The sequence below is a fragment of the Paroedura picta genome, chromosome 4, assembly GCF_049243985.1.
Source record: "Paroedura picta isolate Pp20150507F chromosome 4, Ppicta_v3.0, whole genome shotgun sequence".
In the NCBI taxonomy this organism is placed as follows: Eukaryota; Metazoa; Chordata; class Lepidosauria; order Squamata; family Gekkonidae; genus Paroedura; species Paroedura picta.
This window is the reverse complement of record NC_135372.1, coordinates 93,449,749-93,464,384: the sequence shown is the minus strand read 5'-3', so window position 1 is coordinate 93,464,384 and position 14,636 is coordinate 93,449,749. Positions and strand designations below refer to the sequence as shown.

Below are 14,636 nucleotides of genomic sequence, written 5' to 3'. Positions count from 1 at the left end.
AAGGACGTAGATAAAATTGAAAGGATACAGAGGAGAGCGACGAAGATGATCTGGGGCCAAGGGACCAAGCCCTATGAAGATAGGTTGAGGGACTTGGGAATGTTCAGCCTGGAGAAAAGGAGGTTGAGAGGGGACATGATAGCCCTCTTTAAGTATTTGAAAGGTTGTCACTTGGAGGAGGGCAGGATGCTGTTTCTGTTGTCTGCAGAGGAAAGGACGCACAGTAATGGGTTTAAACTTCAAGTACAACGATATAGGCTAGATATCAGGAAAAAATTTTTCACAGTCAGAGTAGTTCAGCAGTGGAATAGGCTGCCTAAGGAGGTGGTGAGCTCCCCCTCACTGGCAGTCTTCAAGCAAAGGTTGGATACACACTTTTCTTGGATGCTTTAGGCTGCTTAGGGCTAATCCTGCGTTGAGCAGGGGGTTGGACTAGATGGCCTGTATGGCCCCTTCCAACTCTATGATTCTATGATTCTATGAGAGCAAAGTACCAGAAGGGATTGGATTGCAGAGCAACTCCCTCTTGGCTGGCTGGCAGCCACATGGCCACTCTGTAAGCCTCTCTGTCCCCCTGGAGAAGCACTGCCTGGTGGTACTTTTTGAAATGGTTCCTGAGTCCAGTCATCAAGAGATGACTCTTTCCCTTAATGGATCCTAACGCTGGCACTGTACAAAAGAGAGACCCCTCCATTTTCTGGAATTGCTTCCAGATTGTAGTGGTGTGGCACTATACTTTTAAAAGCTTAGAAGTGCTATATAAACAGAAAGAACTATGAAGGTGTTAATTTTTCATAGAGCCAAAGAACCTTGAGTGACAGGCTGTTCCCAGATATCTAGCTAGTTAGTATCAGCTGAGCAGAGAAAGACTTATGAACTGGATGCTGTGGAGGATTCAATCTGATTTGAATCTAGCTGAGAAGAGTTGAGTACTGACCATTTTGGAATTCAGCTCTGACTTAAGAGCAGTTTAACACAGACAGAAGAACTGAGGAAAGTTGGCAAGGATGAATGGGTAGTTAGATGGAGACCCTATCTGGGCCAAAGAAAAGAAATAGATCTTTGAGTGAGAGGAGAACTTCCCTACCTAGTCAAACAGAGTTAATTTTGAAGAGTGCAGAGATTCCTGGTTTGGTTTGGTTAGAAACTGTCTTTAGTGACCTTAAGAGTCAGGTAAAAACTGAAGATGAGTATTGTTCTAAGAGAAGGGGTTTGGGTTCTAAAAAGAGTGTACCAACCTTCTGAAAATCAAAAGAGTTAGAGATTACTCAAAGCATTCTAGAGTGTTTGGGAATACAGTGGAACAAAAGCCTTTCAACATAAAGATTTAACTAACTGACTAGCTTAAGAAATTCTCATTAGCCTGAAACATAAAAGCTAAAGTATTTGCTTGTACTGATTTTACTTGAATTATCTATATTGAGTTACCTCAGAAATTTTCAACCTGTAGTTTCACCTGATCTTCCCCCTCTATGTTAAATGAAACATTTTAATTTTTAATTTCAAAATACCTTGAATGACATTCAGTTATTTAAGATAAAGAGGGCTTCCAATCCTTCCCTCAGATACCTGGAGATAGGGTGGGACTCCCTGAGTTCTTCAGTAAAGAAGAAAACACATTACTAAGATGCATAAGTTAGTAAAGGGAAAGAAACTGAGAGCAAATCTTGCCTCTGAGGGAGGAAAGTGGACAGGGTTTTTATAGGAGGATTAGGGGCACCCACATTTATTAGTAGGCGCAGCCACCTGTGGGGAACTCAGGGCAGACATATGTGTCTGGGGATGCTGAAGGAGATGCCCAAGGAAAGAAGGAGTTTAGATGGTAGCATTTCTAGGTACGCCTCTCTTTTCATCTTGTGCTATCTCCAGTGTCTCCTCTTCCCTGACCTCAGAAAGCCTGCTAGATTCTGGAGGAACTGGAGAAGGGATGCTTAGTCTCACCTCCAGTTCCTCCAGCATCCTCTGGGACCCCCTCAAGACTCTTGTTCCCCCAAGTTCAGCCAAAGGACAGTGCAGGCAGCTCCACCCCCTGGTGCTGAGTCACAACTGCTGGGAGGGTGGGTGCCTTGCCCTGGTACCAGTGCCTGCCTCAGGTACTTCTACAAGCAGTGAAGAACGAAAACTGGTGGTAGAAGATTGCTGTGGGGCAAGCCTCCATACAGATGGGGAGAAAGCTGCAGCTCTCCCCTTCTGCCCTGCTAGTCTTTTGCTTCGTCTTTCCCCCAAGAGCCCTGCTGCACTCCTCTCCTTTTTCTCATTCTGTCCTCCTGGTTTACTTCACCAAAGAAAGCCAGATGCTGCACTAGGCTATGCTTCATTTTAAGTCTGAGCAACAGGAAAGCCCAACAACTCAACTTTCCACAGAAGAAAGACCTTTAAAATAATTATAGAAGACTGTAAAACCAGAACCAGAATAATACAAAAAAGTAAATTAATAGAGTAAGAAGTTGGAAGCCCCCGTTTATCAAACACAAACTTAAAAAAAAAACCCTTTTGAAAATGCAAAGCAGTTAAAGATTTTAAAAGAACGCACTGAAACAGCACAAACCTTTTTAAGAACGACACGTAAAAACTTGAAATAATATATCAAATAACACATAGTCCACTGTGGGCAAAGCAGTGCTGAAGATGTCCAGGCATAGAATACGAAGGTCTTCAGAGGCAGACTGCAAAAATCCAAAGTAGCAGCACCACCAGCATTGGCTCCAGAACTGCCAAGCTTTTGATTCTCTTTGCCCATTCTCAGAGAGCCATGGAGGGCTGCAAAAGAATCATCATGGTTACAGCTGCTCCCCATAACATCTGATCCCATTGCCTGGGAGACCTGCCTCCCTTCCCCCTTCCTGCCCAAGAAACCTGTTAAATGATGAAAAACAAACCTGGCAGCCTTAAAATGCCATTCTGATATTCCCAAATATTTTCAGAAATATTTGTGAGCCAATTACTGGTATTTTGAAAATACCAAATATATCTCTGGTGTTTTTTGGATATATATTCAGACGAGAAGTATCCAAATGTACACCCCTTGGTTAGAGAGTTAGAGATCTGGGTTTAAATCCCTACAAAGATAATGCTCACTGGGTCTCTTTGAGCCAGTCAATATCCTTCAGGCTAATCCACCTTTCACATTTGTTGGGAGGGATAACATGGAGCAGGGGGAGATGCTACATGTGTCACTCTACACTCCTTGGAAGAAAAGTAGGATTAAAATATGATTGATAAAAGCCGAACATTCCCCATTCAAATCCAGCTGTCTGTTCATTTGACCACACTGAGGCCCATTCTGCACAAGGACCAATGTTGCCAATTGGTTTCACAAAGCAATAACGCTATTTTAAATAGTGGAATCTCGGCGTTCCGCATACCTTCATTTGTAGTGGAATCCAGTAGCGTTTCATTCGTTCCTCACAGGTTTCCGGTCTCGCAGGAATCGCTAGAAAGGAAGCGATTTTTTCTGTGCTTGTTCCCACCCCTGGCCATCAATCAAACAGAACAACAACCAATGGGCGGTTGTTATCATGCTCCCGAAAAGCCCCTTTCCCTTTAAGCACAGTTTAAAAAAACACATACACACACACGTTTCAACAAATATGCCTTGAATCTTCCTAACGTAGAGACCCATCTACCTGGCTTGTGAGCTGGCGACTCATCATTACCATGCTCCCCCATGGGAAACCCCCTCCCTGCACGGGTGCGATTTTTGGCCGAAATTAGAGGGAACTGGCGAACGGGGCTGTGTTGTGCTTGGGGAGCTTTAAAGCACTTCTGTGGAGGGACTGTAGCTGGAGAAGCCTCTTTGGGTGAATGAAGCCTCACTGGTTCGTTGCTTTCCCCGCTCGCTCCGAGGAAAAAAAATGGCGATCGCTTCACCGGAAGTTCAGAGGAGAGAGCCAGGGGGAGGGACTTTGTTGCAACCGCTACATTGAGAACACACAGGTCTTTTTCGCAAGTGTTGCAGGTTGTTGGCAGGAGTGTAGCGATTTTCTGAGGGTGAATCCACTTTTCTGGATTCCCCGGAAATCGCTACAATGAAGCGATTTTCGCGCTAGTGTTGCAGGAATGTTGCAGATTGCTCACGACGTCATGCGGAACGTAGTTTTAGTGGCGAAAACAAAATGTAAGGCTAGTGCTATATTAAAGTCGTGCAGAATGGACCTGATTTTAGAGCAGCTAAAATGTAGCAGAGAATTGGTCATGTAATTGTATACACAAATGTGTACCTTGTCTTGCTGAAACTTGGCATCAGTGTGATCTGTTGGCAAGAAAAGGGGAAAGTTGCATAGAAGTTACATGTGAATTTTGATACTCTTAATACTTACCCTTGTGTGTTGCCATGAACTACTACAAACTTTAATTAAATATAAAGACATAATCACAAGAGTGAATCATAACAATGGCCCATCTAATTGAGTTCCCTGACAGTCCTGCAATGGTCACTACTGACTCCTGGAGAGAGGCATATGAAACAAAAGAACTGTGGCATCCTTTGATAGTCTGAGGCTTAATACCTCCTGAACAGCATTTTTCAACCTTTTAACTGTGGAGGAGCCACTGAGACAAATTTTCAGGCTTCAAGGATCCGCGGAAGTGATGTCAGCTGGCCATGCCTCCCTATCATGCCCTTGGAAGTGAAATGTCACCAGAAGTGACATCACCATCTGTACCCTTTGCCTTCCTTTTACTCCCCCCCCCCTCACCTTTACTATTAGGGCAGCTCTAGTAGGCTGCAAGGAAGGGCAGGAGCTGAGAGGACAGCCTGGACCCCCATACCAACCACAACCAACTCCCCCACTTTGATTTTCACACCCACAGCCTACCCACCAAGCCCTCTGAGCAGAGGCAGCCCTTTCCTTAGCTTGTGGCCAAGTCCATTAAGGAAGGAGGAGAAAGGCCATGGACCCCTGGTTGGGTTCAGAAGGTAGCTGTTGTCTGATCAACTATACCAGCTTGGTAAAATACCAAGCACTGATAGTGCTGAAGTCAATTATTGCAAGTTATCTGAAGGTAGCATTTACTTTACTTATTCTGTACTTTTCTCCCATGAGGAAGCAAAGTAGCTTGCAGCATTCTCCCTTCTTCTTCGTTATCCTGACAAATATTTTGTGAAGTACATTAGGCTGAGTGTATGTGACTGGTCTGAAGTCATACAGCAAACTTCTACAACAGAGTGGGTTTGAACCTGGGTGTCCATGATCCTAGACTGGCTCTCTAATGACTGCACCAAACTGGCCTGCAGTCATCCATAAAGCAGCTGATTAAAAGTTGCATGATCCCACCATGGATAGTTTGTGTGGACAAAACAGCAACGAAGATATGTTTTTTTCTTTAAGGCACTATGCGTTTGGGAATCAGGAACTCTAGCAATGAGATCTAAGCTCTCTGTTGTATTTCAATGGTTTGTTAATAGAGGGAGGTACTCTATTACAGTTCCATGCTGCCACTGCCAATCGTGACAGGTTGATATTGGAGCTTACTTGATCAGCTGGTGACACAGGGAGCCAGTGTAGTCCCACCTGACTCTCACCTGTTTTGATTTGAACAATTCATTGGCCAGTCTTGCCTGCAAGTTCACTTGCTTGGCTACCAGAAGCCTTCAGACCAGTGCCCTGATTATCTCTTAACAGCTTGAAGTGGTTCCTTCCCTAATGACAGTTTACAGAGACACTAGAGCAGCTATACAGTCTCGTTCATGGCATTTTGGAAAGAGCAGATCACAATGAAGTACCTATAGCCCCTGAAGTGAGGTTTTCTGGCAAGGTAACAAAGCAGTAGCAACAGCAATTCTCTAATTGTTTCCTAATTAACACATGCAGGGAATGCTGTTGGGATGTTCTCTCCCCTAACACCACCCTCTGGCCCTGGAGGAAGGACTGTAGCCACTGAAGAGCCACACCTTGAACCCCCGTGCGGCTACAGATTGGGTTAACAACTCATGATGATGTAAGGAAGTTCTTGCAGAAAGAGCGGGTTCTCTTATGCTAGATGCAGTTCAGCTAAGTGCTGAAGAAACATGTGAAGAAGAAGTGAAGGCAAAAACGTGTTTCATCGGTATTTGCTACCACTACTTTGGCAGGTCTTGGTCATGATGGTAGATGGAATCTCAGCATGGTGGTGAACACAGTATGATGGTGGCTGTAGATGGTCTCTCATCTTTCCCTATTGTGCTGTTCTCAGCAGTTCAAAGTTGAGGGGGATTGATAGAGATCCCAGCAACATGAATGGACGGTTGCTGCTGTTGCCTTGCTAAGGACAGGCTCCTTTCTCTATTACTCTCTAGAGAAGCATAGCTACCTGACAGATGTACCTTATGGGCATACAATAAATAGTAAATGGAGATGGTCAATATGCATCCATCCAATCAGTAAAATGATAGGTTAAGACACTTAAAAGAAGCATATTTAAAAGGTGAACAATATTAACCAAGATAATTTAGTTAATACCGTGAAATCATTAATCAGTGAGCTCATTTGCCAAAGTCAGTCATCCAAAAAGCAGACCACAGAAAACTGTCAGCATAGACTTAAGTGCTTCTAAATGTCTCAGATCAGCAATCTGGTAAACCAGTTAAATGGAGAGAAATTTAGTACTCAATCTAGTTATAATGGCCAGTCATCCTCAAGGCCTTCCAGTTTTGGCAAGTCCCTTAGCAAAGGACCAACTCCTTTGTGTGCTGCCCTTTAGCATGCACATGGTGGCATGTTCTGGTGTTGCTGCCATTAACAGCTGTAGCCTTAAATAAGGCCTGAGCCAGGAAGACTAAGGCTTAACAGTCCTTGGCGATTTCTACAGACATGAGTGCTGCCATCATCTCAACAGCCCTGCAGCAGAAATATATGGAAAAAGTGAGCAAGCGGTCTATCAAAGAGACACCACAAACTTTTTTTTGTGTAATCGTGAACACATTTCTTTTTTAACTCAGGTAGGCCTGCCTTATGCTAAGAAACAAAATGCCTATAAGTAAGTCCATACAAGTCATTTGTTTTAGAACCAGGTTCTTTTCTCCATGGTGGTGGTAGGCATACAGTGTGCATGCATGGAAACAGTGAGTCAGTCAGTACAGGAGCAGGACATCCTGAGTTAAAATACTTCCTCTCTGGGCAGAAAATATTGCTTTGATAGAATGTGATGTCAGATCCCATGTGGAAGAGATCCAATCATAAGGAATTGTTCAAAGCACTCTAGTTACTAATGAATGGCTAATATGCATATGGAATACAGTGGGGGAAAGAGGCAAATTGAATGTGGGTAGTCAGTAAAATTAGCTATGTCTGTGTGTTATTTACATAGCTGTTCATCAAAATGGCCTTAGGTCATGCGTAGCCAACCTCTGCTTGTGCCTAACGTGAGTTTTGGATCAGAACAGGAGGACTTGGCTGTGGAGGCATAACCACACTAAGGGTCTTGGAAATACAGGGGAGGGCCCATATGGAGGCACGCTTGAGTTACACTGCCCTGTAACTTCATCCCATTTATGTGTTTTAATTGTTTAAAATTGTTTTTATACATTTAGCTGTGGTTTTAAATCTGATTTTCATGTTTTATTGTTATCTGCTTTACAAACCCTAAGTTGGGCAGGAAGGCAGCTTAAAAATGTTTAGAATAGCTAAATAAATACCTGGACACATGGAATTGTGGCACCATTACTATTACAATAGATGTGATTATTTCAATGAGTAATGGACAGTTTGATTCATTAAAAAAAACTGGTATATGGCTGAAAGTGAGTATTACCAGACAGAATGACAACAGAATGGCTGGTTGAGATGAGCTCTAGAGGGGAGAAAGTACTAATATCTCAGGATATAGCATTGAGTCTCCCTGTCTCCAGTAAATCTTTTTTATCCTAAAATTCATGTGGGAACAGAAAGAGGAATTCAGGGAATCATGCTGTCAATCAAGAAACCAAGTATGGTTCTTGAAGCATTCACACCAGTTCTTTTGAGTAGTTCTCCCCATTTTCCTCTGTGCATTTATGTGACAAGGGTACGGGGTGATTAAATACAGCATAGTAACATGAGTATTTGTGATTTGGCTGTACCTGCAATAGTGACATTGACAGCCCTGTGCAAATTCAGGGGTCTGCTGCTTGGCCTCACAGGCTAGAAAGTATCTGTTTGCTTAACTGTAAAGAGACCCACTCTTAGATTTATGAAGCTGTGGTGATCCCCCCCTCCCACCCAGTAAGGAGAAAACAAGTTCTCTGAGACCTGCCCCTGTCAGGAACAACACGTGTCAAGTGACATGCCTTGAGTTTGACGGACTGTCCAGCTGTGCTTTTTAAAAAAAGGGATGGCATTGTTAACTTCAGTATATGGCACCATCTTCTCTGTCTCTGTCATATGGTGCTGTTTGACCCTTTTGAGCACCTGGTCTTGTCTGTTGAAGCATGGGGGCGGATGGGAGGGGGAATTTGCAGAGAGGTCTGTTCTCAAAGCTGCCTTGAAAAGAACACAGGGCAGTGGGCACTGCCAGAACAACTACCGTTATTTCAGGTTTCTACATTTTTTTTAAAAGGCCCATGGAGCTAACTGCAAGGGCATTCCAACCAGCTTCAGCCACCGCCATCTGGTCCATTAAAACAAATCTGGCGTGCTTCCCTCCTCCATTCTCACTCCCACCCCCACTGTGTTCAGAGGGGAGGGGACCAGGGAAAAGAAAGCTCCCAGCTGCTCTGACGTTTGAATTTAGATTGGCCACAGCTGGCTTGTAAAATGTGGAGCAAAAGCTCTTCTGCTTCAAATTAGGACAAGGAGGATGGGAAGTGCTTTTTAAACGGCCAGTGCCACTTAAAACATTGTGTAGGGAGTGTGTCCTGTAGCATTCCATAAAACTGAACCCCAAACTCTGGGTGGAAAACTCCATCCATGCCTTTATCTGTTCTTTGAACCCTAGATATTGCTATATCTTTCTGGAGTCATATGAGAGAAGGCCAGGGAAATCTCTTAGATGTTCTGGAATTAAGCATCAAGGACTAATTCATGCTGAGCATATGGAGTGCAGTGGAATTGGGCAAGAAGCATTCCGGTCCTCAGTAATGTCATCTTAGTCTTCAACCCCTCCCAAGACAGTGGGAGGAAATCCTGTAACGAACACAATGGGAGCAGTGGCTTTCACGCTAGGTTTCTGGGTGTCCCATGTTTGAATCCTGCTTTGCGTGTACAATGTACATCATTCAGTTTCAGCTATCCCTGTGGAGGGTTGTAGGTGTCTTGTTCACTGTATAAACAAGCAGAGCTTTAGGCTCAGATTTTTCTGACTGCCCTGTACATTTTGACAATTGTTGTAGTAGTGCCACCTTCTGGTAAAATGTCATTGGCCCAGAAGTCCTGTATTGTTTATAGACTGAGCATGCAGAGGAAGTTAAACTTGGGCTTCCATACACTTGAGATTTTAAAGAAGGGCTTAGAGGCAAGATTCTCACTTTCATCTGGCTTCTGTTTATTTTGTTTGTTTTAGGTCGCAATGAATTAATAGCAAGGTACATCAAGTTACGGACGGGGAAAACACGGACAAGGAAACAGGTAAAGGCGTCCTTGATGCTTATCCCAAATGAGTGTAATGGTATCGAGAAGGAGTACCCTTTGATGGCCCACTGAGATCATTTGTGTATGTGTGAGCATGCGTTCCTGCACATTCCATTTCCAGAATTGATTTATCCTTGAGTTTGGGGATGGATGCCTCAGCTAGACTCTAACATGAAAGGGAGACTTGTGACTTTGAGGCTCTTCTTCTGGCTCAGTGCCCCAGTGTGCTGTCAGTTCCATGCTACACCATGTTTTGTCCATTTTTTTCTTCCTGGTGTGGATAGTAGTTGCTCGTCTCAGATAAGTGTTATGAGAGGCAACATCTGCCTGATTGATGGTTTGCCTCTTTGCTTGGAAGCTGCTGTAGGAAGAGGGCCATCTTGACAACTGTGAGCAGAGGCTTCTAAAAATTCTCATTCAGAACCAGGTTGAGCTTAACTGGAAGAACCCTAAACTTTGGATTGTATGACCAGAGTAAATGAGTGAGCCTCTTTTATTATCCAACTTACCCGGACTCTCCCCCAGAATCAGTTAACTTTATAGGGTGTAGCCCCAAAATCTGGAAGGGACAGTTCCATCAGGGTCCTCAGCTTTCCCGGGAGATCATTCCACCTGATGGGGGCCAGGACATGTGCTGCACCTGAAGTCAGGTCCAAATATTGGCTGTGAACTGCACAGCTCTTCCACAGATGTGGGACAACAGTGCCTTCATGTGGTCCCAGCAGTCCCAAACGGGTGGAGGTGGTAGAAACTATCAAGTTGCAGCTGACCCAAAGGGTTTCGAAGGCAAGAAACATTCAGAGATGATTTGCCATTTCCTGGTGCTATGTAGCAGTTCTAGTCTTCCTTGATGCTCTCCCATCTCATTACTAATCAGGGCCGATCTTGCTCAGCTTCCAGGATCTAATGAGATTGGACTAACCTGGGCCATCCAGGTGAGGGTACCTAAACAGGGAGAGTACCACATTCCTGCTCAGCGTTGTGTGAACAAAGATCATGTACCAGGGCATCTTAAAACAGCCTGACATCCTCAACAGCAGAAAAGGCTGCCCATCTGCACTGATCATCTTGCCAATGAGGCAAGTGCCCCTCTGCTTCCACTTTTTCTTATCCCTTGGCACCTTAGTGCCATCATAGATTTTTGGCATCCGTTCCCTGCAGGACACCTGGAGAGCAAAGTACCAGAAGGGATTGCAGAGCAACTCCCTCTTGGCTGGCTGGCAGCCACATGGCCACTCCGTAAGCCTCTCTGTCCCCCTGGAGAAGCACTGCCTGGTGGTACTTTTTGAAATGGAGGGGACCCTGAAATGGGATTGTGAATTACCAGGTTTTGGTATCAGAAGTTTTTAATTCCTGCTAGCAGGGGAAATAAACATGCCTAAGTGAATACCTGCATGGGTCCACTGGTTCAAGTTGATATGCATTGGCGATTTATTTCAAAAGCTGCTTAAGGCAAAAGACACAAAATAATGGTCAGGAAAAAATCTGTTGTGAGACTTCAGTTTTAATGAGGTAAAAGATTTTGTGAGAGAGACCCAAAAGTGGACTACAACCAATAACATCATGGGGGCAATGCAGATCACACTTCCTCTTTATATGAATTAGAGTGGCTGATTGCACAAAAAGCACCTCAAACCGGAGATCGCTGCTGGGTCTTTGTTGGCCTTTGACCATGGGGTTCTCCCAACATTTGGATTCAGTGCCTTTGTAGTCCAGTTGGAAATGCAGGAAATGGAACTGAAGGGAGGTAATGCATGCATCCGTCCTACAATGCTTTTGCTTTACCCTTCAGACCACCAGGGAATCATGGGGCAGAGAAGACATATGGGCTGTTATGGTAGGATCCACTGGATAAGCATATCTGAGAGCTGAAACAGTCCTCATACAGAAATGGCTGTGTTTCTTTCAGTTGTCATTGTTCAGCAGGAATACTCTATCCGTAAGATACAGAAATGTTTTCTTGAAATCCAGGAAGTGTCTGACAGGAAATCAAATCAAACACGTTATCTAGAATACCTCTGTAACATATCTAACCATTATAAACAGTCTCTTATTTAGTTCTAGTTCTATCTGTATTCCAGGTTTGCACATTTGGCATCCTGTGATGGATTGAGGAGTGTAATCACATAGGCAACTGAAATGCCAGTGAAGTAATTCTCCCAGCAACCAAGGGTGCAGAAAGGGAGAGAGTTCTTCCTTATATCCATTTTCTCCTCCCTGCACCATCATGCTGTAAAAACCCAGAATGTTCAGGTTTTAGACGTGGCTGAAAGATATTTTATGGAATGCACCATTCATAAATTGATGAAAGCTGGATTTGTAGAGAAACAGTCTGAAACCCATTTGCAGAGATTATATCTGTTGTTGTTTCTTGGACTTTGAATTATTCTTGGACCTTGAAGCTGTAAGTCTCAAGCCCGTATCTGTGATGATTTCTGAAGGTGCTACTATGCTCATGTTTGACTGAAATGTTCTTATGGACCCTTGGCATTAGGGAATTTTATCTGTGCCTGACATTATTCAGTACACCCAAGTTCAGCTCCTAGATTTGGTGCCCCATGACATTCTGATTCCAGTGTATAGGAGGAATGCTTTGACAAGCCACAAACTCTGTAAGAGTTTTTAGTAATGTCAGATTTCATGGAGCAGCTGGCAATAGGCCAAATACTGAAGGCAACAAGTTACTTAAAACTATCTTATACCACAGAATTAAATTCCTTTAATCGATGATAACTTTTTGATAAATGGGAGTGAGATATTGTGAAAAAGGGCAGATTTCACTTTTCCTTCCTGCTTGTTGACTTATTATACATCACATAAAATGCTAATCATTGTAGAGATGCTGTAGTATAATACAATGTTATTAGAAACATAGAAGGGATCAATTGGAGCAGATTACTGTTTATACACAGGGGAAGCACCAGTCTCCATAGGTTAGGGTACTTGGTCTTTTCCTCAGCATTCTTAAAACTATCAAAAAGCCCCTTGGAACATATGCAAGAGCCTGTTTTAATAGCGGAGAACTATGCTTAAATCACAAATATGCCTTCTGGAGGCACATCTTTGCCAAATACTAGATAGGTTTCTGTCCAAAGCTACCTACTTCTCCAAGATATAGTTTTGTGGCTAAGTGGCAAATCCTGCTCTGCAGAAGTAGCCTAGGGACTTGGACGAACCAGAGAGAAGTCACATAGAGATGGTAGATAAAGGTAGCTTTATGCCTACTTCCAGAATTCTGGTTGCTTAATTTAGTGATAAATTGGAGAACATTCCATACCTTTATTCCTACGATTGGGGTCCTTAACATTTTGTAACTCCTGTGGCAAGAGTAAACTTCTGAAATTCTGACGGCAGTAATAACTGCCCTCTTTTTTCCTCCCTGGAGACAATGCCACAGAAAAATATTCTAGATTCCTGGATGGCAACACCAGTCTTTTAGGGCTGGAGAGAACTGTGATTTTTCAGGTTTTGAATGAGAACATTTTTCAACATCCATCCTGGATTGTCCATAAGGTATTAATTCTCTCTTTTGCTTAGGCAAGCAAAAATAGTGCATCTGACTTCGACTAGCAGTTGAGAGCAGACCCATACTACAGATCTGTAGCATCACAAATGTGATGTTTTAATTAGCCCAGAATCCGAAAGGCGAATGCTTCCAGAAGCCATGTGTAGTAAGTGTACATGATGCAGCTGCCACTGCTTGCCATCAGGGAGCAAAATAAGATGCTGTTTCTTAAACTACCCAAGTGTTGTAGTTTAAATCAGTTTATGTTCTGTGGGTTATTCCCATTTCCTCTAGATGAGGGCTTGACCACATTCTTATGATCAGCATTGATTGCCATTCATTCTGATGTGCTGATACTGCTCCTCTGGAACCTCAACTGTCTTAAGAGGCCTGGTGCTTAAAGCACTCTTGTCACACAGAACACTGTAGGATCATGTCTTCATTCTGTTTGTGTTTTCCTTTTTGAATGGCTTGGCGGGACTTAGGTGTCCAGCCATATACAGGTTCTAGCTCGGAAGAAGGTGCGAGAATACCAGGTTGGCATTAAGGTACGTTAGAGATCCTGCCCATGCATCCGTGGTGTGTGAGCATGGGCAGCCCCCTCTCCTTCCTCTCCTTTCCTCTGGTTGACGGCTCTGCTGTTTTTCCCCTCTCCTTCTGCTTTTCTCTCTGCAGGTCTCTAGCCACTTGCAGGTTCTAGCCAGAAGGAAATCTCGTGAGATTCAGTCCAAACTGAAGGTACGCGCTTCTCCGGCTTTCCCACCTTTGAGCCATGGCCATGCTGGCAACTAACACGCTTCGCCCTGTGATTGTCAATCTTTTCCTTTTTATGTCTTTGCCCCCCTCCCTTTGTTCCTGGGACCAGAAGTTTACAAAATCCTCCTGAGGAAATAGTAAGCTTGAAAGGATAATAAGAACTTTAAAAAAAATTAATCTCATGCTTTTCAAAAATAAGATTTAAAAGCAGCGTGTAACAAATACAATGAATGTGCAGTGGTATTAAAGCTATCAATTAACACAAATATAGTAAGAGCTAATAAAGGAAACCTTAAAAGATCAAACTTAACAATCAAAAGCTTTTTGAAAGAAAGGTTTTTAATGTGACTTCAAAATGACAAGAAGGGATTGCATGAACCTGCCATAGGCAGACGTTCCAAAGCAGAGTGCTTTGACTGGAAAGGCTTGGCTTCTTGCTGAGTTAAGTCTAGAGTTGCAATTTTCACTTCAGTAATGCCAGGAACAGAACCTAACAGAACCTGGCTAGTGTAGTCACCTCAAAACCCTCCAGTGCCATCTTTCCCACGAAGATCAAACCATCCCAGTTGAAAAGAGGAAGATGATGGTAATAAGTGATGATATGGCAAGCTGTATATTTCCCTTCACCCCATAGGCCAGCCTTTAGTTATTTACTCACCTTGCCTTTCTCCCTGATGAAGACCTAGAGCAATTGACATTGTTCTCTTCTTTTAACCCTCACAACAACTCTGCAAGTCAGGTGTATCTCAGGTGCTAGTGTGCCATTGTAATCACAGAAATAGGGATCTTGTATATAAAAGAAGAAAGTGAAAAGATGGGATTATACCTAAATATCAAAAAGACCAAGATCA

The 14,636-nt window shown here is 43.4% G+C and overlaps 1 protein-coding gene across 9 annotated transcripts in view; it reads left to right on the top strand.

Moving 5' to 3' along the window:
- The window catches only part of TEAD3 (TEA domain transcription factor 3), a 95,270-nt gene that overhangs the window by 60,680 nt on the left and 19,954 nt on the right, over nt 1-14,636 (top strand). For 3 of the 9 annotated variants that reach the window (XM_077334282.1, XM_077334281.1, XM_077334288.1), the window contains 3 exons: nt 9,457-9,521; nt 13,515-13,577; nt 13,705-13,767. In XM_077334282.1, coding sequence (XP_077190397.1) covers nt 9,457-9,521; nt 13,515-13,577; nt 13,705-13,767 — 191 coding nt within the window. The remainder of the gene's footprint in view (nt 1-9,456; nt 9,522-13,514; nt 13,578-13,704; nt 13,768-14,636) is intronic. The other 6 variants (XM_077334286.1, XM_077334284.1, XM_077334289.1 and 3 more) reach the window with 2 other exon arrangements.